Source organism: Apostichopus japonicus, chromosome 19 (assembly GCF_037975245.1).
Source record: "Apostichopus japonicus isolate 1M-3 chromosome 19, ASM3797524v1, whole genome shotgun sequence".
Classification (NCBI taxonomy): domain Eukaryota; kingdom Metazoa; phylum Echinodermata; class Holothuroidea; order Aspidochirotida; family Stichopodidae; genus Apostichopus; species Apostichopus japonicus.
Genome location: NC_092579.1, coordinates 5724938 through 5747142, shown reverse-complemented (window position 1 = coordinate 5747142; position 22205 = coordinate 5724938). Strand labels below are relative to the sequence as shown.

General features: G+C 40.2%; 1 protein-coding gene across 1 annotated transcript; it reads left to right on the top strand.

The window, feature by feature from the left end:
* The first annotated feature begins 3443 nt into the window (after positions 1 to 3443).
* On the top strand, positions 3444 to 21955 carry LOC139959715 (coiled-coil domain-containing protein 40-like). Its single transcript, XM_071957531.1, has 18 exons — positions 3444 to 3513; positions 4849 to 4929; positions 5635 to 5660; positions 6166 to 6205; positions 6961 to 7097; positions 8243 to 8546; positions 9840 to 9997; positions 12027 to 12167; positions 12728 to 12831; positions 13308 to 13551; positions 14561 to 14743; positions 15197 to 15442; positions 16126 to 16339; positions 18339 to 18508; positions 19173 to 19264; positions 20081 to 20390; positions 20794 to 20952; positions 21547 to 21955. Exons 2-18 carry the CDS (start codon positions 4851 to 4853, stop codon positions 21787 to 21789), a joined length of 2850 nt encoding a protein of 949 aa, XP_071813632.1. The 5' UTR covers positions 3444 to 3513; positions 4849 to 4850; the 3' UTR covers positions 21790 to 21955.
* The last annotated feature ends 250 nt before the right edge of the window (positions 21956 to 22205 follow it).

Sequence of the window (22205 nt, the reverse complement as noted above, 5' to 3'; positions counted from 1 at the left end):
ACCGGTCATATTTACCACGTTTTCCTTGCCACTTTGGGAAATTGTTTCTCGCGATTCTTATACTCCACCGTACAAAACTTCTTATGATTTTGAATACTACAAAAAAATGCCTAATAGAACTACCGTCATAGGCGTAGGAGCCCAATTTGTTTTGTGGGGGGGGGGGGGGGGGTTGTAACGACTTGCCCGAAAAATATAACCAAAATTTTTCGCGCGCTACGCGCGCATCACACATGGTCATGTGCATATCATACAGGCATGCGTCGGTTTTTACATCGCATGCAAATAGCATACAATCATTTTCCGTCTTATTACCCTTCCGTATTGGTGATAATTGTTGGGTAATAATAATAATATCAGTATAACCACTGAAAAACGCATTGCAAATTATCCAAAAAGCTATCAGCATATTGCCCGAATTTCACAAAAATATTTGGTTGGGGTGGGGGGGGGGCAATAAGTTTTTGAAATGAGTGTCAGTGGGTACAAATGTATCGCAACAAGTTCGTAACAGAAGTGCAGTCGCGAAAGATTGGGTTTTCTGACTGACACTGACCGTATCGTTGACGAGTAGCGGGAGGGTGGGGGGTACAAAGCAGCAGTTGGAATTTTATGGCTTCAAAACCGATTTTCAGCCACTACACCCCCCCCCCCCCAATCATCAGGCCTTAGCTACGTCCCTGAGTACATGGTGGTTACATAGTACGCTCCGACCAGAATTCACCCGATAACGAGATGCAAATCCACCTAGCAACCGAGATAACTTGCTTGAGGACTCCAACGAACAACCACTGATTTATTTTCATGCCTTCATCACTTTAGCCACCACTCACATGGGACCTATTCTAAGTCTGACGATACATGCGCATGTGTGAGGTCCTGAAAACATAATAAAAGTTGTTTGTCTTGCTATCCTTGTTTTCAAATTTCATGTAAATGTATTCTCGTAGACCTAGCAACCTGGTTTAACAAGCTGGCGCTAAGCTCGCTATACGAACTCGGATATTGGCTGTGCCTTATTAGTTAGTTATTTAAATTATTAATAATGGCGTATGAGGAAATGCACCATTTTGTGGTATGACTCCCAGGACAGAAAGTCGAGAAACTCACATGCAGTCGCGGCGGATAGCTTCCTTCGCCTATATGTCCGGGGAAATTTTGGGATATCGTTCCTATAGACCAGAGGTGGGCAACCTGCGGGCCACATGCGGCCCGCCAGTGATTTTTTGCGGCCCGTTAGATGTCTCAAGAAAAAGAAAAATATCAATCTATTTTGCATCATCGCCAAAAACGAACTAGCTGCTTAGAATTTATCTGCACTTATGATGCTGTCAGGTTGGTCTATTATCACCATTAATTATCAACAGGACTGTATTGACATTATGGTTTTGAGAATACAGATTAAGTACACACACCTATTGCTTGAACGTCCTCGGAATCAAAAGTTTGAAATCAGCAGCAGGCCGTTGGTTAGGTGCGGCCCTGTCAATCTTTCACTCCTAAAATCTGGCCCATTCATTCAAAAGGTTGCCCACCCCTGCAAAGGTGTCATAAAATTTTGTCATAATTTAAAAAAAAAGTGTTTTCGAAATCGAAAAGTAGACTAAATATTCAATTGCTCTTTGATGGTCGTTTCGGATTTTCCACACACCTCAAAGACGACATATCGGGATTAGTAATGAATATGTTTGTCCTAAGCTCGCGTTTGATACAGTCTCAATTAACCTGGAAAATAATCACTTCGTTATCGCGCGTTTTACCTAAGGTTTCGCTACTTTCACTTTTTCTGCCCATGTTTTCAAACGGCATGGCTTTTTCTTCACCCAGTCACCACTTCTCACGGGCATGGGCGGCAAGGGAGGCGGAACCGGGTGGCACAGGGGGCACGTGCCCCCACTTTTCCCCAGGTTAAATATGTGCCCATTTTTTACATAAAAATTGAGGTGTCTCAAGTTAGCAAGAGGCCAGGGAACCAGAATGAACACTCGGGAAGGGCCTTTTTCCGGCCATCTGAGGGGTTTGTAAAACCAAAAATTTTCTACTACGCTCTGCGCCAACCGATGGTGGCGCTCCGCTCAGATAGTCGTGCATACAACTTTGCAACTCCTGGCTACGCCTCTGACTCTTAGTGAATATCTGTGGGTCAAACTGAAAGCTATTTCGAATGAAACAAATTTGTTAAGATATTAACAAGAAATAAACTCTAATTTGGAAGATTCCTACATTAGCAATTAGCATGATTTCGCCTCATTTTGTCTCAAAAGAAAACTTGTTCCTTGTTTCCCAATTTGCACATTGGATATTGCAGTGCTAGTATGCATATTTTCCTTGAGAGGGGGGGGGGGGGGGCGTTGATGGAGTGATGTGTGTACAAATAAGATAATACAATAAGAGTTGTAAAGGGTACTAAATATATAAGACTACATCAGTCCAGTCGAATTGCTGCAAAGTGCCCTTTGATGTTGGTGCCCCCCCCCCCCGATTAAAAGTGCTTCCGCCGCCCTTGATGGGCGGTGATCATGGATCAGCCAACACGAAAATGTTTCGATATCTTAAATGTTGGGCGCTTCTGGGAGACGAGGAATTAATAAACTTAGGAATAAATGGCGATCACTTCCTTCGAGAATATTTCCCAAAATAAAAAATTGCCGGAAACTTTTATCAATTTTAGGGGTGTTGCTTTCTGCCATAATGCACGGGAAGTGCCGTTTCCTGCAATCTGAGGGGTCTGCCAGAAGAAAAATTTTCTTGTACGCTGCGCGCCAACCGATGGTGGCGCTCCGCTTAGATAGTACTTACGGCCGGAATACTCGAATCGATTCCGTCCCCCCCCACGTTTCAAATCGGATTGACGCCCCTGCTCCTGCCTAGTGTGGAACATCAACTTTCACTAACAGGAGCTAGGCTATTGTATATCCTCGATTGTGTCTTAGAAAATTTCAATTTCTGCCGTCCCGAGAGACAAATTTGCCAATTGAAAATTGTAGAAACTGGAATAACCTGTATTGTTGAAGTGGGAGATTGGGCAACAATTACAAAAGATACAAATACAATTGAAGCAGGCTGTAACTTGTGAAGCTGATTTTTACACAGGGTACTGGCACAAACGGGAGAGCAGTAGTTTGCATGGGGGTATGGGGGGGGGGGGGAGCACGGTCCCTCTTGTCTCAGCCTGGCAATATCATTATGGGCCTGACACAAACCTGACAACTTGATATAGATTTTGACTATTTCCATGCCAAAAGTACTAAGCTGAAGTAAATTTTATTTGCCTTGAGATCTGAAGAAGTTTTACGTTCATTGAGATTGAGATTACATCCCTCCCATGGTAGGGTCGAAAAGGCGGTATATGGATATTTTCACTGAAACATCTCGTCAATAGTATCCAGGCAGCCAGAGAACAGCTTTATACGACTCTGAAATTTATATGAAAACAGCGCCATCTAACATTCCATAGCAACATCGTCAAGGAAAATATTTGTACTTAGCGTTAGAAAGAGACAGACGAAGACGGTTGGTATTTTTTACATAATATTTCAATGTATCTTGCGAAAATGGAAAAGAAATGAGATAAATTAAGAACATGAAAGTAACTTTTGAAAGAATTATATTCGAAAATCGATGAATGTATTCGTTTTATCTAAGTTATGTTAACGTTTATGTTTCACCGTAATGTAAATTAATATTGGTACTAGTTTTGCGAAATTGATATCCCCCCCTGGCCTACGTAGACTTAGGCCTAGGATACAGTAGTCCAACTCTTAGGCCAATATCTAACGTTACGATTTAAGTTACAACAGGAGGTTATATTGGAAACATTTACATATAGCCATATAGCCTATGTCTCTAGGATATACGTTTCTGAAAGAAAATACAAGGCCTACCATTAGGCTAGCCTCGGCGTAGAAGGCTAGACTAGATCAATTTCCATTGGTGGGCCTTGGCCTAAGTTTGTCTGCATTAGCCTATGGTAAATGAGGGGGATTTGGCACTGCTGGCCTAGTAACATGAAACTAGTATAGATCTATATACTAGCCTATTTTATTAATGTGTTACTACTCCATACATTGCTGAGGTATTTTCTGTAGGTAGCTACCCATTGGCAAGACAAACTTTTTCATCTTCAGTTTGCAAGGTTGGCAACACTTGATTGAATTTGGTCTGCTTATTATTGGGGATAAGAATACTACTTTCAAACTTCAGTCTCCTTTACCTCCAGAAACTAATATATTTATAAGGAATATATTGTGAAAATACTGCACCATTTAGAATATGTATTTTATATACATGTATAGGACTAGGGCCTTATGATAAAATTGCTTCTAAAATGTTGAAACTGCAGACTGGGAGGTGGGTGACAAAATCCTTCCCATACAGTGTTTTAAATCCCCTTGGCCATAGTTGTGCTGACATCCAACACTATCAGTATCATTTCCTTTTACCAATAACATCAGTTTTCTACAATTTTAGTTCCCAATATTGTACATACAGCATATTGCTTTCATCATTTTCTGAGGTGACAAGAAAGAATAAATTATTTAATGGTGGTGTAGCCTATTGTAATTTGATGAATTTTGGAATTTCATAAAGTGCCAAATACCCCCTCATATCCCCAAGGCTTGTTCTATAATGCCTAGGCTAGGAATAAGACTGAGTTGGGCATCTTAAAATTGTCATAGGCTTTTATTGGTGATAAGAAATCAAATTATCTGAAGCGATGACTTTTTGCATTTACTGTTCAAGTCCTTTGTAAGTTATGTCTGATGGATCTTCGTACAATCCTTAAAATCTTACTGATTAACTTATATTCCTTGATCAAAACACTCCACATTTGATGTTCTTCAACAGAAATGGATGATCCACACCAACAAGATGATATCAATGACGAAAATATTCAAGGTGCAGGACAAGAAGAAAGTAATGAGCAAGGTAATAAATAACACATGGGTGAACTTATCACTCTAAAGTTCAGCAGGAATGAAGTATTGTATACATCTGTTCTATTCATAAACAATAGAGAAAGTAACTTTTTCTTTTCACATTTATGGGGTCTCTATACTAGTAGTAGCAGTAGAAGGGGGAGGGGTATTTCTGCAGTTTCATGTGTCCACTCTGTTTTTGCAGTAGAAAATAAAGGTATAGGCCTAATTTCACAAGGCCTAGCTACTATACATAGCCTATAATGCATATCTCAGATGCACAAAATTAGAGACCCCCATGGATGCTTCTGGCCAGTGTTTCCAAGTATTAGCATTTTCGAAATATTTTCCATATGTCCCATGTGATCTGAGAAAATATGAACTGGTATCTCATAAAATGGCATTTGGGCGAGTGTGGGCAGCAGAAGGTACTACCTCAGTGGATGTCACTTTGTTGATGTGGCAAGGCTGCTACACACAAAGTATATAAAGTACAAAGGCAGGGTCAATTTGAGGGGAAAATGCAGATTTGGTTTCAAAGTGAAAACTTTTGATATAAATGACAAGTTACTATCTCCCCACAATACATTGTATTTCCATGTTTGTCTGCTAATTGTTCAATTATTTCAGAATTTAGTAATTTGAGATTTTTGTAAACAGAAAGATAAGTGCATTCTTAACTGATCTTTACTTTCCTTCACATTGGTCGATCTAGATGATATAGCAGAAGGACAGTACCAGGTGAATATGTTTAAAGTTCTACATTCTTTTTTTCTTTTTAATGCAACTACTTGATTTTTGTTTATATGTATACAATTCTTGAAATTAATTTGAGAAACAATGTAACAAGTTGAGACAAGTAGTGTAATAATAATTTGTAACTGTAAATTTTACAAAGATATATCTGACAAGCATGGTTTCTGTTGAATGCCAAAAGAGATCAAATAAAATGTCTACGTTGAATTTAACATGGAGATAATGCAACCCATTTTAACTAGTAAATAAATTGAATGCTTTTGAAAAATAAGATGTAGTTACATAGTCATAGGTATAGCAGAAGGGTATGGTGGTATTTGGATTTGACATTGTCAATTGAATTGATGCTGCAACAAATATACTCTTTCAAGTGACCAGCTTGTTCTTAGACTTTATGACATATAGTTACAATTTTCAGACTACAATTTTCAGAAACTGAAATCCAATGAAACTTTTCAGACATTTTTTTCTTTTCAAATTTCCATATTAGGATGAAGATGCTCCACAAGGAAGTTATTGGCCTCATTCAAGTAAATTTTATGATTTCTTCCCCCCCCTCCTCTCTTCCCCTACTCATTTATCTTTGATGTGCATAAAGCTCATGAAGAGTGAAAGAAAATGTTGCAATATTTGGTTTAAAAAATACCAGGGAGTAGTCCTCTTCTTACTGATACTTGCTGAATGGTGTTCAAAGTTGCTCTCAATGTAGTAACGTAGCTTTTAAAGGGTGTGAAGACTCGTGCACAAAGAACGTCTAATGCCGGTAATCTGATCTAGTTTCGAATGAGGTGTGGCAAAAGTGTTAGACACCACCATCGATCGCAGAAAATACGCACACAGCTTGCTAACGTCGGTAATTGGACACTAGTGTACAGTCAATACATACAGCTACGGTCAATACCCACAACACAGTGTACATAGCAGCGACGGACATCTCAGGTCTAGATAAAAGACAACAAGGTATCACGTTTCATTACTGTCTGCATTTTGTAGCGACACAAAGGAAACTTCACTTGCAAGCAAAGGAAACTTAACTTTTTTCAGAGCGCGGCACAAGGTTTGGGGCGAGTCTTCAATGCCTTTAAGTATCAGCATCTATATGAGCTAGCCCAGTTTGCATAATTTTCTAATAATTAATAATAATTTTTTTTTTTTTTGTATTTTGTATTGATTAATTTTACCTTAAGACCATTATCTGGGAAGCAAAGATCAGCTTGTGACTATTGAAGACAGTATGACCTCCATAATCCTGAAATTCTTTCCTTTTTTTTTTTTTTTTTTTTAGGCGGGCAGACAGAGACCGGATTAGACGGAGACGAAGATTATGAAGAAGGCGCCGGTTATGGAGAAGAAGATGGTGAAGAAGATGGCTCGGATCTCTCTGATGATGAAACTGAGATGGTGGTGTTAGATCCCGATCATGTGAGCCTTCAAATTTTTTAACCTCTTTTGTCAGAGTTTTGGCTGACCATTTTTTGGGTAATGCTTGATGATGACGACTGAATAGCAATAGGATCTTAATTGTTATGTATTATTTATCAATTTTATATACTCATTGTTACAATCTTTCATCTTTATTAGTCAAAACCCATGTTTCGAGAAGGGTGGTAAGTGTTCAAGGTTGCATGACTGTCACTCCAAACATCTTGGTATGAGCTAGTTATTATAGTTCAGCTATAATGTCTTGGTTGAATTGCTTTGACTGTTAATCATGTGAGAGTATTTGGGGCTGATAATAGGGCCAGTGTGGCATGGGACAGTAACGTATGGTTTTTCATGCTCAGGATGATTCCCAGGGGGAATTTCTTGGACGTACTATGTAGTCATGGTGTTATCCTCTTCCATTGTGCATTCGTCACCTGTTTAGACGAGTGTTAAACCTTTAGCATCATAATATTAGTTGCTCTGCTTACGCTCCTGGTATGAGAGAGCTGGGGCTGAAATGGGATGAATGAGTGTTTTGCTTGAAGTGATTTTCATACTCTAATTCCGTTCTGAGTGATTGTCGTTAAGAAGTACCAGGGCTACTAATTTAGTTAGTTATGCTTTATATAAGGTAGTTCAGAGTTTTTTGTGCTTATCAGGCAGTTGAAATGTTCTACAGGTTTTGTGTGCATGAGTTATTTGTCCAATTCAATTAAAGATTAGATTTAGTGTTCCTGAAGAGTGGAAGTCAGGTGTTAAAGCTGACTATCTTCGAACAGTAAAGTAAGACCAGTGGCGTGCTAACTGGAGGGAGGGGTGCGGCAGTCCGCCCTAGGTACCAGTCAGGGGGGATGCCATGCCACAGCCCCCTCCCTAGGACTCCCCAAAGAAAATTTAGATGTTTTGGTAAATCATTGCGTAATCAATTCAAGCTTTTCCAAAGATAGATCCATTAGACCCCTCCACGGGATGGCATCCCCTGCACGGTGTGACAAAGGAAAGATCCGCTCAGGGGTGCCAATGATCTAGCTATGCCACTGAGTTAAACCAAAGACACTAATGTTTTGAATTGTCTCTAGAGGAGCTGGGTTAGTAAACCAACTGGACATATAAAATGTGTCTCGTGTCATCTTCTTTTATAGCCGCTTATGAGACGCTTCCAAGACGCCTTGGGAGGACATCTTAATAAGCAACTGGAGAAGATCAACCTAGAGGTACGGGAGCTTAGAGAAGCCCTGAAGACCAAACAGAAGGAACGGGAGGAGGTCGGTGTCAACATGTACGGCATGCAGCAGGAGCTGGCCAAGCACCAGATGACCCTCGAGAAATACCACGATCAGCGCAGCGGCCTGCAAAAGCTGCGCCAACAAACGGAGGAACAACTGACTGATGTACGTAGCATGTACAAACAGACTCAACAGAACATTAACCAGCAACAGAAGGAGGGTTTGTACAATGAATATTCAGTAGCTCATCAGAATTGTTATTTGCATATATTTGATTCTCTTTTTGAAGTGCACATTACTGTTCTATATATATAGATTTTGTACCATGATAAGATGTACTGTATGTCATGTAGCAAATGAAAATACATACGTATACAAAATGAACAACATGTAAGAAGAATAAGATCTCACTTTCTTTGGGTAAGCATCAAAATGCTGCTAGTTTGAAGAGTCACTCAGTGATTAAATATAACAAGAAAAGGTAATGAGTTGCTTTGAAATATATTTTTTGTTTTAGGGGGGTAGGGGGGGATGAATATATATTTAGTCTGTTATGAGCATGTGATATTTTGCTTGTCATTCATGATATCTGGTTGTTTTAATAGTTGTCATCTTGATCGAGTGTCACCAATGTTCTGTCATAATTAACCCAAGTGGCTGATACCCATGAATGTAAAGCCACTTAGCTTTGATCTGACTCTATATACCATTTGGAGATATATTTCCCATTTAGGAGAATTAGTTATAATTGACTGTTGAGTTTGCTAACTGCGTTTCAGATATTTGAGAACGTTTGTAGGTAACAAGGAACGAGTTACCCAAGTAAAAATGAGTGTGGATCCCGTTGCTAAGGGAAGCAAAGTGTCATAATTACATTAATGACCCCAACTGGTTCCTTTAAAGCGTCCCATCAACTGTTTAAGTGGTGTTCTACTTAGTCTAGAGTACTGTTTGTGAATTATTTGCTTTTCCTTCTGTAGCTTTGTGATACCAAGTTTCTAACTTATCCTACATTTCTCCACCAAATTGACATTTTCATGTCCATAGGGTTTATTTGTTTGTCATCTCTTCTTATATTACTTGTGAGGGCGTAGTGGTCAAGTGGTTAAGACAGTGGACTTGTGATCTAAGGATTACAGATTCGAGCCCTTGTCAGACCGTTACGTTGTGTCCTTGGGCAAGGCACTTCACCTCCATTCCCTCTCTTCACCCAGGTGTATAAATGGGGACTTGCGAGGTGACTTGTAAATATAGTTGCGTGCGACGGTTTGTGGCTGCACCCTATGGGAAGTCCCCCAGGGGACACGTGGCTGTGGTGCACTGTAGTGCCCCAGGAGAGATTGTTTGAATTGTGCACACTTTGGTGTGTAAGTGTGACAAGTTACCAATGACCAGGGTTAAGTACAGCGCGGCGAGATTTTATTGAAAGTTGCACTCTATAAGAACTGTTTATTATTATTATTATGATTGTTATTATTACTATCATTATTATTATTATTATTATTATTTATAGCATCTGCCCTTCAGACAGAGCTAGAGAACCTTTCTCTCCATTTGTTCTACATGACCAATGCCAAGGAGGACATTCGCAGCGACATCGCCGTCATGAGAAGGGCTGCGGAGAAGGCGGACAGTGAAGTCGCAACAGCTGAGATGGACAAACAGAAACAAGTTCGTTTAAAACTGAATTCAAATTCAGATTTAATTTTTCATTCCCTGCAAGAAACCTTTTGAAAATTGGTGGAGGTCGAAGGTTATTTGAGGTCAATTGAGGTCCAGATCTGGAATCCTTGTGAAGCAAGATAAGCCAAGACTTGGATGAACTGAAATTCAAAGCCAAATCTACAGCCTCTTAGTTTGATTACGCTGCCTAATACCCACATAATACAAAACCAATAAACATCAATAAGTACTTAGAAAGGGAGAGGGAGGAAGTGTTTTGTGGTGTACTAACTCTAGTAATTTCATATTTTACTCTTGGTTTGCAAGATATAATCCCACAAGTTCAATATATATATATTTGTTTATGTTGTCTGTACTGTTAATATCTCTTTATATTATTCTTGAGGTAAAATGAAAAATTTGAGGTTTTCAGTTTTAAGGTTAAACACTTGTGTTGACCATAGAATAGTGACAAAACTAGTGTTGCGCCGATATCACCAATATCGGTTTTGTTTGATATCCGATAGTATCATCCCAATATCGGTCCGATACCGATACGATACCGATATTTTTTAACAGTCAAAATAAACTGGACGCAGTAAATGTGAGCCTTAACATCGTAAAGACTTACAAGTTGCTTACAGTGTTAACGTATGCTTGCAAAATTGCATCTTAATTAGGTTACGAACTGTCGATCACAATGTAAAAGTTATAATTTATTGAGTTTATACTCAATGTACAACTTATTCACTTGACCGTATAGAGAAAAAAAAAATTGAAAATCAGTAGAGAAATGACCAATTGTGTACGGAAAGTAAGGTGGTACACCTTTTCAAATATTACGAAACTCGAGCAAAACACTTTCGAAAAATTCACGCAAAACTGGCATATCGTACTAAATGCAACTAATGTCATGTAAACAAGGCTCTAGTGCATCCATTTATGAATATACCGTAAGACCACATCTGTTGTTAAGCGGGGGGAAAAGGAAGTTTGGAAATTTTCTAGAATTTCCAAAAATACGGAAAAAATAATATCCTACCATAGTTAAGTGTATAGCAAATAGCCTAACCACCTCGGCGGTTACTGATCTCACGTAACAAAAAAGTTCCCTGGCAAAGTGCCAAAAAATGTTAACAAACAGGTGTTACACAGGGGATGAGCTCACAGTTGTTTGGGAAGGTACCTGGGAAAATTTGCAGCACATGTACCGTGGTAGTTGGGTATAGGGTTAAGCACTGCAGTTGTAAAAATGTACGCATAGTGCACGCTATTCATTGTTAGGCAGTCTAGAAACAGGGCTTTGCTGAACGTTGTTTGTTTCATAATATCGGAAGTTTTGTAAGTTGCACTTTTTAAAGATTGAAAGACAGATTAAATCTCTTTTCATTTTATAACATTACATAGGTACTCTAACTTGTCATTTTAAAATTTATCAGTTTCGTGACAATTTAAATAAAAAAAGTTGTCAGTATTTTGTGTTCGCGGGAAATTGAACAAGGTTTTCCAACACTGCTGAACTGTGCAGTTATACATCATGTTCAAGGTTTTCACGGCCTTTGAGAAAATGAATGGTTAGTACAGTGTATATATGCTGCACTAATGCTGTGTGTAGGCCAAGGTTCACGAAGGTCATTGGTTTTATTCGCGCGCCGTAAACATGTTTTTAGAGGTTACGGAGGGTCAGCTTTCCATGGATATTAATCGAAAATGAATCTGAGTTTAACTGACGCTAAAGAAATGGATCGTCTTAGGCAGATTAACAGATCATTGCAAGTATAAAGAAGTAGCACTGCTGTTAAAAAGAAAAGTTCAATATCGGTTTGCTGTTATCGGCAATTAGGCAAAATTTTACCGATACCGATATGCTGCCGATATTGCAAATATCGGCCGATACCGATATTGAAAACGATTATCGTAGCAACACTAGACAAACCATCCACACCAAATCTATCTTAGATGAGTAACTCATCTCAAGATGTCTTCATCCTCGTTGATTCCTGCTCTGTGATTAAAATGAACCGTATCTCGCTTCTAGGATCTCTATGTGGACAGATTAACCGAAAATGTTGACAAGTTGAGAGAGCAGATCGCCCTCTATGAAGCACAGTGTCAGGCTCAGAATGAAGAGACCAAAGCAGCTAAAGAAGCTCTCTTTGAAGCCCGATCAGAAATTGAGGTGAGGCTTTAATTTCATCAAATGAGCATTCACTCACATCTCGCAAGTAGTTTCATCAGTGAAGCTTATCGCACATTAAACAAGTTTGGTGTAAATCTAGGAATGGTCTTTCAACAGGTTTTAGCAAACTTAAAACAGATATGGTTATCTACATATAAATGGTGATTTAGTAAAGTTAGATGATGGGTGGGGGGTGGGAGGGGGTGGGACTCAGCACATTGACTGTTAGTTGTATCCAGCAATATTATATTTGCTACACCAGATTCTTGTCTTTGATCACTTTAAAAATAGTTCATTCTTTGTACCAACTTCTTTGAATATTTCATGTGATCAAACACTATAGATATTTATTTTCACAATTAGAACAGAAAAGAAGAATTAAATTATCTTTGAAATGATGTGATATTTTACATACAAAACCCTCTTCATCTAAAGAAAGTTCCCCACATTGTTCTTAACATTGTTCTGATTAGCCGAGGATGTTTAACATATCTAGGAGTATACAATACTTTGCTTTTATTTGAATTCTCCCCAACATTTCCATTTCTTCTATTTCCTAGTCTATTGAGCTTGAGAAGAAGCAGCTTCTACAGCAATGGAACAGTAGTCTGATCGGGATGAAGAGACGAGACGAGGCACATTCTGCTATGAATGAAGCCTTAAGGTAACCCACCTCTGGTTGCTTAAAGTTCTCTTCCTCTCTGGAAGGAAAGGGCCCACCTCTGTCCATCTCCGTCTGTCTAGACCCGCAAAGTTACTTAGCTGAATTGCTTCAAAAGTTCCCAATATAATAATAATAATAATAATATAAATCTTTCAGGGGGTTCGATGATAGTAAACTTCCCAACAGGCTTCCAGATAACGTGAACATCTATAAACAACATATAAAGTGCTTAATTTGAAGAAAAGCAACCTGGTCTAATTAACATAGAAATATAACATAAAACTCCTTTATCAAGATTCAATCTTTTTAGCACATTTTGGGTTGAACTTTCTATTTCAGGGTTGGGGTTATATATTAATCATATATTAAATGCATCATTCCAACTCTGTATCCATTGTTAGTCCCCCTCAACCCACCCCCCTCCCTCTCCAAATTCCATTTGATACTTATTGCAATATTTTCATGGATATTTGCAGCCAACAGAGACAACAGATCCAGTCCTTACAGACAGAGATAGAGGGCTACAAGAAATCCATTCAGAAGGAACAGGAGAATAACGAAACATTGACATTGATGCTTCAGAAGAATGAAATTGATATCAACAGTATGAGAAAACAGATTACCACCAGCCAAACAAAGCAAGAACAGTTAAAACAAGAATACGGCGCATACTCCAGGATGCTACACGAGACAGAACAGAATCTAAACCGAGCTACCACGGTAAATTGGGAGCAGATGCTCCTAGGAATTATGTAGTAACGTAAAATAAAAAAAATGCAGGGATAATTTGAAGTTGATAACAAGCAAGAAAATTGTTGAAATATTACCTAAGATATTAATGACTGGATAAAATATCTGTATTGTTAATGTTTTGATTTTTGTTGGTAAAGTATAATTTTTTAGTTGTTGTGGAGAAAGTGCAACATATTTTGCTGATAGTTTAGTGATCACTTTATGACACTTTTATATAGTTGATAATATCTTCCACTTTTAACATGTTTTTTTTACGTTATGTGTGACATGTTGAAGAATATCTCAATATGTATTATGATATCAAAACTTTTCTGCCCAGTATTGTGATTCCAAACATTTACTACACATACTGTGATTCCAAACCCTAAGTCCATCTACACTGTGATGTCAAGCCTAAGCTGCCATACACTGCAACTTTAGAAGTCACATACATTGGTCCCAAACTTTGGTTGCTCTACGCTGTAATTTGACATCAGCTGTCCTACAGTCTGATTTCCAGCCTTGGTTGCCCAATTCTGTGATTTCACGATTTGGCTGCCTTTTACTGTGATGACAAACCTATATGCCCTACACTGTGATTTCAAGCCTTGGCTGTCCTACACTTTAATTCCAAACCTTAGTGACCATACACTGTGTTTCAAGCCTTGCTTGTCCTACACTGTTATTCTCAACAGTGGTTCTTCTACACTGTAATTTCAGACCCTGCCCTGCCCTGCAGTCTGATTTCAATCTTTGGTTGCCCAACTCTGTTATTTTCTACCTTGGCTGCCCTCTATTTGTTCCACGTACGCCTTAGTGCTGCCCTAAGCTGTGTCTCCAAAACTTACCTATTGTATTAATGTTACTCAACCTTTAGTTATCCTGCACTTTTGATTCCAAGCATTAGCCCACCGGGAAGTCTGTAAAACTATGTGAATCGCCCTCATCATTTACTTCAAGAGTATTCATATTAACCCCCCCCCCCTCCCCTCTACAGGACAAGACACTTCGCTTGAATGAGCTGGTTGCCCTCCGCAAACAAACGGAGAGAGAGTACCAGGAGAAGCTACAACTAGAAGAGAACATTATGGATGCTATGAGGAGCAAACTGACCGCAGATAAGGTCACCTACTATGCTAACAAAATGGCCGGCAAAGTTCGCAAGGGCATCGCGGAGCTGGTGAGTGATCTGATGCCAAATTATGCTCCGATAAGTCTTTTAATAAATTTATGCACGTATGTTGACTTGTCCAGTGACATTACCCATTTATAAATTAATCAAACAAATCAACCTGGAAGGTATGTATGTATGTTTTTCAGCTACTCCTGCAAGCAGGAACTTGCTAAGAAGCCATCATTGGCTTATCAAAGCCGCAAGCTGACCGAAGTGTCTCTTAGATTCATATTTAACGTCCATTATTATGAATTGTCAACAACTCTGTAACTGGATGACATACTGGACGAAGGTATATTATAACTCTATGATTGGTTGATAGATGTTACCTTTGGGAAAGAGATACTATCTACTGTTGATTTTTTTCGAGAAGGGTGGAGGGAGGAGGGGGGGAGGGCTTTAGGATCCCCTCTACATATCCTCTACATCATTCTTTATAAATTAACCCTCAATTTGCAGGAAGCTGCCAGAGCTAAAGCAGAGAATGAACTATCCAGGGATACCCTGGAATACTCACACACCAGCACCAGAGTGGAGAGTCTGAGGAAAACCCTGGACGAGCTGGACAAAGAGATACACGAAAAGAACGACATCATCAGCCGCAGCGAGGGAGAAATCATCAAGAGAAATGCCGTGATAGAGCGCAAACAGGGTCTAATTGATCAGTATAATAAGAAAGTGGAAGCCATCGCCATTGAACAAGGGGTGAGTCTAACCTGAAAGTTCATCTTGGTTTTTATAGGGGGCTTGGGGAAGGGGGAGGGTGGGTAAGGGTGGGCCATTGAACAAGGGGTGAGTCTAACCTGAAAGTTCATCTTGGTTTTTGTTGGGGGCTTGGGGAAGGGGGAGGGGGGTAAGGGTGGGCCATTGAACAAGGGGTGAGTCAAACCTGAAAGTTCATCTTGGTTTTTATTGGGGGCTTGGGGAAGGGGGAGGGGGGGTAAGGGTGGGCCATTGAACAAGGGGTGAGTCAAACCTGAAAGTTCATCTTGGTTTTTATTGGGTGCTGGGGGAGTGGGGAAGGGGGAAATATGGTTGGGTGGAAGGATTTGTTTTGTCTGGTTTTAATGTATTGCTCATTAAGATGAATCAGGGGTTGTAGATCCAGTTCAACCCCCTCCATCTACTCCCATCCCCTTTCTCATCAGACCTGGTGAAGTGTTAAGTATTTGAGGGATTCATGAGTGAGTTTTGGGAGTAGAGAAGACTGTGATATGATATGTGAAACCAAGGTTACTAGTCTAATCAGAAATTAGTGTCATGTTGATGATAATGGCAGTTAGGATATCAATCAGAGGGGAATTGTTTTTCATTTGGATTAAAGATTTTTCTCATGTCAAATGTTTGCTACTGTTGAATGATGTTAATCGAATACTGTCTGTCGTCAGGGTGAGGAGCTGGGACCGTTAGAGGCGGAGGTGGCCTCTCTGACCAAGTCCATCGATACCAGGACCCAGGACATTGCGGACCTCCAGCAGTTCTGGTTGAGACAGCAGCTGGAGCTAGTGAAGATGAGCAAGGACAAGAACAACCAGCAACGAGAGGTCGACAACATGAAGAAGGCATTGACGATACTGCACATGAAGAAGATGAGAATTGAAGGTAAATATGATCAATGCTTATAACAAGAACAAAAAAACTAATGATAAATCTATGTATCTAATGTATTCATATGATTTTAGATTCCTCGCTGCCATTATCTGACAGTACTAGATACATGAGAAGGGGGGGGGGGGGTGGTGGTTAAAAATTCTAAGATAATATGAACAAACAAATTAAAACTTCAAAATTAAAAAAAAAATTAATGTTGGGGGTTAATTTTTTTTATTCTAAATTTAATTTAATTTCATTGAATTTTAATTTATTTTTGAATTAAAAAAAAATATATATATGTATATATATATATATATATATACTAATGTGAGATTGCTCTATCACGAATTCTCTATCATTATTTGCATAATTACACAAGTCCATGTGATATCTAGTTGTAGGAAACCAAACATGTCAAAAGTTTGCAAAAGTTTATCTTGAAATGCTTGGAATGGTGACTTAATATTCTCGTAGCGAAGAGCCTCTTTTCGTTGATCGACAGTGTAGATAAACAATGTTAGAGTATTACTCAATATCCAGCTGTATACACACTCTATTCCAAGTGTCTGGTTACCTAGAGACTGCATGCATAGTACAATAGCTGTAAGTGTGTGTGCAGCTGCTTGTGTTGATTTTGTATACTCTCAATACCATTCCCATTCTGTGTTCCCATGGTAATGTAATCTATTGTGTTGACTAAGTTGAGATCCATTTCCAAGGAATAATCAAACATTGTGCAAGATTTGGATTTGCTTTTAACGTTTAATTTATACTAGTATGACAAACAAGAGTGTCTAGACGACTTGAGGGGAATGGAAGTTTTAATTATTTGCTTATTATCATTCATCTGGTACAATCTACAATCCTCAAGGGTGTCTTTGTGTCATGCATTGCAAACTAACTTAAAACATTCTGCAGGATTGGTAAGATTAAAGTGAGTTGATTACAGTTGCTTTAGGGGAGGAGTAATCATGTGATTAAAACCAAAACCTTGATACCAAAACCATGATACCTTTCCAAATAGAATAAGATGTAAGCTGTAGCTGTGTGGTGGAGATGGGGCAAGGCTGGGTGGTAGAGGGGGATGGGATAGTGTTAGGTGGTGGAGGAGGATGGGGTAGAGTTGGCTGGTAGAGGGGGGGATGGGATAGGGTGAGGTGGTGAATGGAGATGGGGTAGGGTTGGCTGGTAGAGGGGTGATGGGATAGGGTTAGGTGATGGAGGAGGAGATGGGGTAGGGTTGGGTGGTAGAGGGGGATGGGATAGTGTTAGGTGGTGGAGGAGGATGGGGTAGAGTTGGCTGGTAGAGGGGGGATGGGATAGGGTGAGGTGGTGAATGGAGATGGGGTAGGGTTGGCTGGTAGAGGGGTGATGGGATAGGGTTAGGTGATGGAGGAGGAGATGGGGTAGGGTTGGGTGGTAGAGGATGGATGGAATAGTGTTAGGTGGTGGAGGAGGATGGGGTAGAGTTGGGTGGTGAAGGGGGATGGGATAGGGTTAGGTGGTGGAGGAGGAGATGGGGTAGGGTTGGGTGGTAGAGGATGGAATAGTGTTAGGTGGTGGAGGGGGATGGGGTAGAGTTGGGTGGTGGAGGGGGAAAGGATAAGGTGAGGTGGTGGAGGTAGATGGGGTAGGGTTGGGTGGTGGATGGGATAAGGTGAGTTGGTGGAGGGAGAAGGGGTAGGGTTGGGTGGTGGAGGGGGGATGGGATAAGGTGAGGTGGTGGAGGGAGATGGGATAGGGTTGGGTGGTGGAGGGAGATGGGATAGTGTGAGGTGGTGGAGGGGATGGGGTAGGGTGGTGGAGGGGGTGGGATAGGGTTAGGTTTTGGAGGGGGATGGGGTATGGTCGGGTGGTGGAGGGGGAGGGGTGGGGCATACTCACCCCATGAAAGTCTCTATCACATACTTATGGCAATCAGTGATGGATGGGCTTGCTTACTCCTTCAATATAAGCATTTACCAATTGAGGATAAATTTGAGTCCGTCTCTTTCGATCCTTGTCTCAGGTGAGATTGAGGGACAGCTGTCGGAGAAGAAGGACGTAGAGAGAAACATCCGTAACATGCAGAACGACATGCTGAAACTGAACCAGCTACTGACGAAGGAAGGGAAACTGCAAGAGAACCTCGAACAAGATAACATACTCATTGAGACTGACTTTGTCCTCTCCCTAAAGGTATTCAAGGTCTTATTGGACAGATGACTTTGTTACTCTTGCTGTGGGCTCATCTGATTGTATTTCATCTTGCATGTGATCTCTGTGGACAGATTTACTATTATTGTCCTATTGGACGAATGTTGCCATGAGAAGTGTATAGTACTTTTTGAAGCTTGGTACTTACAAAACATGCGGAGACAGGAGTAACTCTAAGACGATAGTCGATACTCATACTGGAATAAATGAGTTGATGGGTGGTGCGGGTTGTGAGAATAAACCAAAAAAAAAATAGATGTAAAGGAAGTTAACAGGAATTTGTCACTGAAGTTTGACATCAGTTATGACCCATCAAAGAACAGCATCAGTATGTGAAAGTCGATGCAAGATTAACACCCTCTTAGGCCCTATGGCACCATATGCATCCCCTCCCCCTTCCCTTCTCCCCAAGTCCTGCAGGCACAACCCAAAACAAGAAAGTTGGCATGCCATCCCTGGAAATTTTCACAGAAGCCCCTTGACATTGAAAATCCTGAGAGAATTGTCTGATCTGCCCTATTGGATAATCTAGCAGTGATAATAATAGTGTAGTTTTACATTGACAGGTAACTCTGTTCTTGCTCACAAAGTCTCAGGGGATATTATGCTAATTAGACATTCATTTTGTTGTTGTTTCCACGAATAGGAGGCTGAGAAGGAGTCCATCGAGATGCAGAACAAACTGGAGGAGCTGAGTGAAGAGAAGGAACGGCTTCTAAATAGCTTGGTGGAATCGGAGTAAGTCATAGTTTATTTCATACTGTTTCATCACTTTTATTGATCTATGTAAGATCAAAGTAGTAAAGTTGGTTACGATTTCCTTGTCGGTATTTCTGTGTCTGACTAAACTGCAGAGCAATTCTTTTCTGTCATCTTTATCTTGTGAGTTTGCCAGGCAACTTGAAGATTTTCATCAACAGAAGACCTCAAAATGTGGCCTTATTGATTCAAGTTTTAGTTTGTCTAATTTTACAAATCTTGTGATGACAAAGAAAGGCATATCTACATATTTGTCCCTCTCTTGCAGTGGCATACCTAGAATAGTTGGCACCCGGGGGGAAGATCCTTCCTTTGTCACCCTGTGCATGGGATGCCATCCTGGGGGAGGGGTGTCCCCCGCCTCTTTGAGAAATTTTTGTTGATAAAAAGTGGCTTGGATGCAAAATGGTGCCATCTTTGGCAAAGATTTGAACTGATTATATGTTTAGGAATTCTCATTCCCCCCTCCCCCCCCCTCTGCTTAGTACGCCAGTGCTGACTGGAGGATGATAGAAAGACTTAAAACATGTTTGGCTGGATGAGATTTTTGTTTTGGTAATAAGTGTTATTTTCTTACGTCAGTTTTCATTCATTCTGTATTTTATTATTTCAAAATATTTCATTAACAAAAAGTATTGAGCTTTCTGTAACAATTTTAGCGTAAATGATCGCAATTCTCTAGAAGATTGGAGCTGAGTCATCTCTCATGTGTGAGTGTTAATGCTTCATTTCCTTTTAAAAGTTGTGTATTTGTGTACTTAAAAAAACTAATCACAAAATGACCTTCTTCCATAGGCGACAAATCATGTTATGGGAAAAGAAGACCCAACTGGCGAGAGAGGCCAAGGCTACTGTAGATTCTGAGGTAGGTCAGGGGGAGATCAGGGCCATGAATGCCGAGATCCATCGAATGGAAGTACGTCACGCCCAGCTGATGAAGCTACAGGAGAAACTCATACAGGACATGGAGAAGGCCGTGTCCAGGAGGGACACCATCGTCACCAGGGGCGATGCGCAGGCCAAGCTGAATAAGAAGGTGGAGACGAAAGGGGCGTTCCAAAAGAAACTAGCAGAGCTCAAGAAGAGAATCAAGCAAGTCCAACAGGTAAGTTTGTGATACGGGTAGAGTAAGTTTAAGCCTAACTCATGGAAGGAAACCACAAAATTGATCTCTGTTTCTTATCTTTCTGATAAAAACACAATTAACGACAGACATCAGTAGCATTGGAGGCAGCGCTCCACCCATCCTCTCTCCCTGTGGTCTCACCTTACTCCTCCACAAGAACAGCAACAGTAACAGTAAATCATACTATAGGAATATAGCGTTCTTTTCTTGATATATGTAGCCACTATTCTATTGGTCATTATTAGCTAATGGATGAAAGGAATATGGAATATTCAGTACCTATTGGGAGCTTTATAACTATTGCATCATCATGCTCTGTAATATGTGTGACAAAATCTATTTTAAATGCAGTTTCGAAAAATTTGTTGGTGTTTTTTTGTAGGATGCCAACAATTCTGACAAGGATATTGCCGAGCTTCGCGGTCACCAGCAGTTACTGAGCCAACAGTTGGAGGATAAACAGAAGGACTTCCACCAGCTCCAGAGCGCTGCGGATACGCTCGATGGAGACATCGAAAGACTACAGGAGGTCAAACAGATGGTTAGTCACCACTGCTTATGATCAGGGAGTAATGGAAGGTGGGGGGGGGGGGAAGGGTGGTTACATTCGATGGAGACATCCAAATGTTACAGAAGTCAAATAGATGGTAGGTCACCACTGCTTATGATCAGGGGGTGATGAAAGGTTGGGGGGGGGGAGTGGGGGATACACTTGATGGAGATATCAAAAGGTTGCATGAAACAGATGGTAGGTCACCGTCCCATATGATCAGGGAGTGATGGAAGGTGCATGGGGGGGGGGGCGGATACACTCGATGGAGACATCCACAGGTTACAGGAGGTCAAATAGATGGTAGGTCACCGCTGCTTATGATCACGGAGTAATGGAAGTCTCCATGAAAGGTGCTTTGACAAGCACAGTATCCTTCCTACATATAAAATTGGCACATTTTAGATGAGGGAGTGAATTCTGCAATATCTCTGGAATGCATATCTTCAGAGAATGGGTTAAGAGTGCAGACTGAACTTTGGGGATTTTTTTTCTCTCTAACTTACCTTTGATGTGATTGACTGAGTTTACTTGTGAGACGTATGATTCTGTTCACTTGTGATTCTGTTTCGTTTTGTTTTCCAGAACATGACTGAGATTCTCGCAAGGCAGCAACGAGTGAAGAATTACCAGTCACTGAAAGAAGGGAAGTACAACCTACTGTGTAAAACTGAAGCAGCTCTGGAAACAGAGATGCAGAAACAGACGGACAAGATGCATACTATTGCAACCATTGTGGATAGACTCAACCAGGAGTTTCCACACATCCAACCTGCTATGAGACCCATCGTGTTGGCTTTGAGCTCTCGAGGTGTCAAGGAGGATTAAATCTGTTCTCTCATTGAGGCAGGAAGAAAAATGTTTTCCTACTATCTAGTGCATAGTATTCATAACAGCATTCCATGATACTGTGGGAAAACAAACTTCAGAAAATAAAGTAGATACTAGGAAAATTAAATAATTTAAATCAGAAAATAGAAAGCAAAAAAATTCACATGCATATACAGATCTGGTTTTTTCTGGTACGTCTATTTAAATAAGCCTTTTTTTTTTTTATTGGAACTGATTAAAATAGCAATTGGTGAAGGGAGTTGTTCATCTCTCCTTTTTATTGAAAAATACCAAAAGGTCTAAAGAGGCAGCAAGTTGGATGTCATTTCTAAAAATTTGATCATCATTGATAGTATCACCGGTTTCACATCTTAAAGTTGAGTAATGTTTAACATGAATGCCTTGGTAGTATT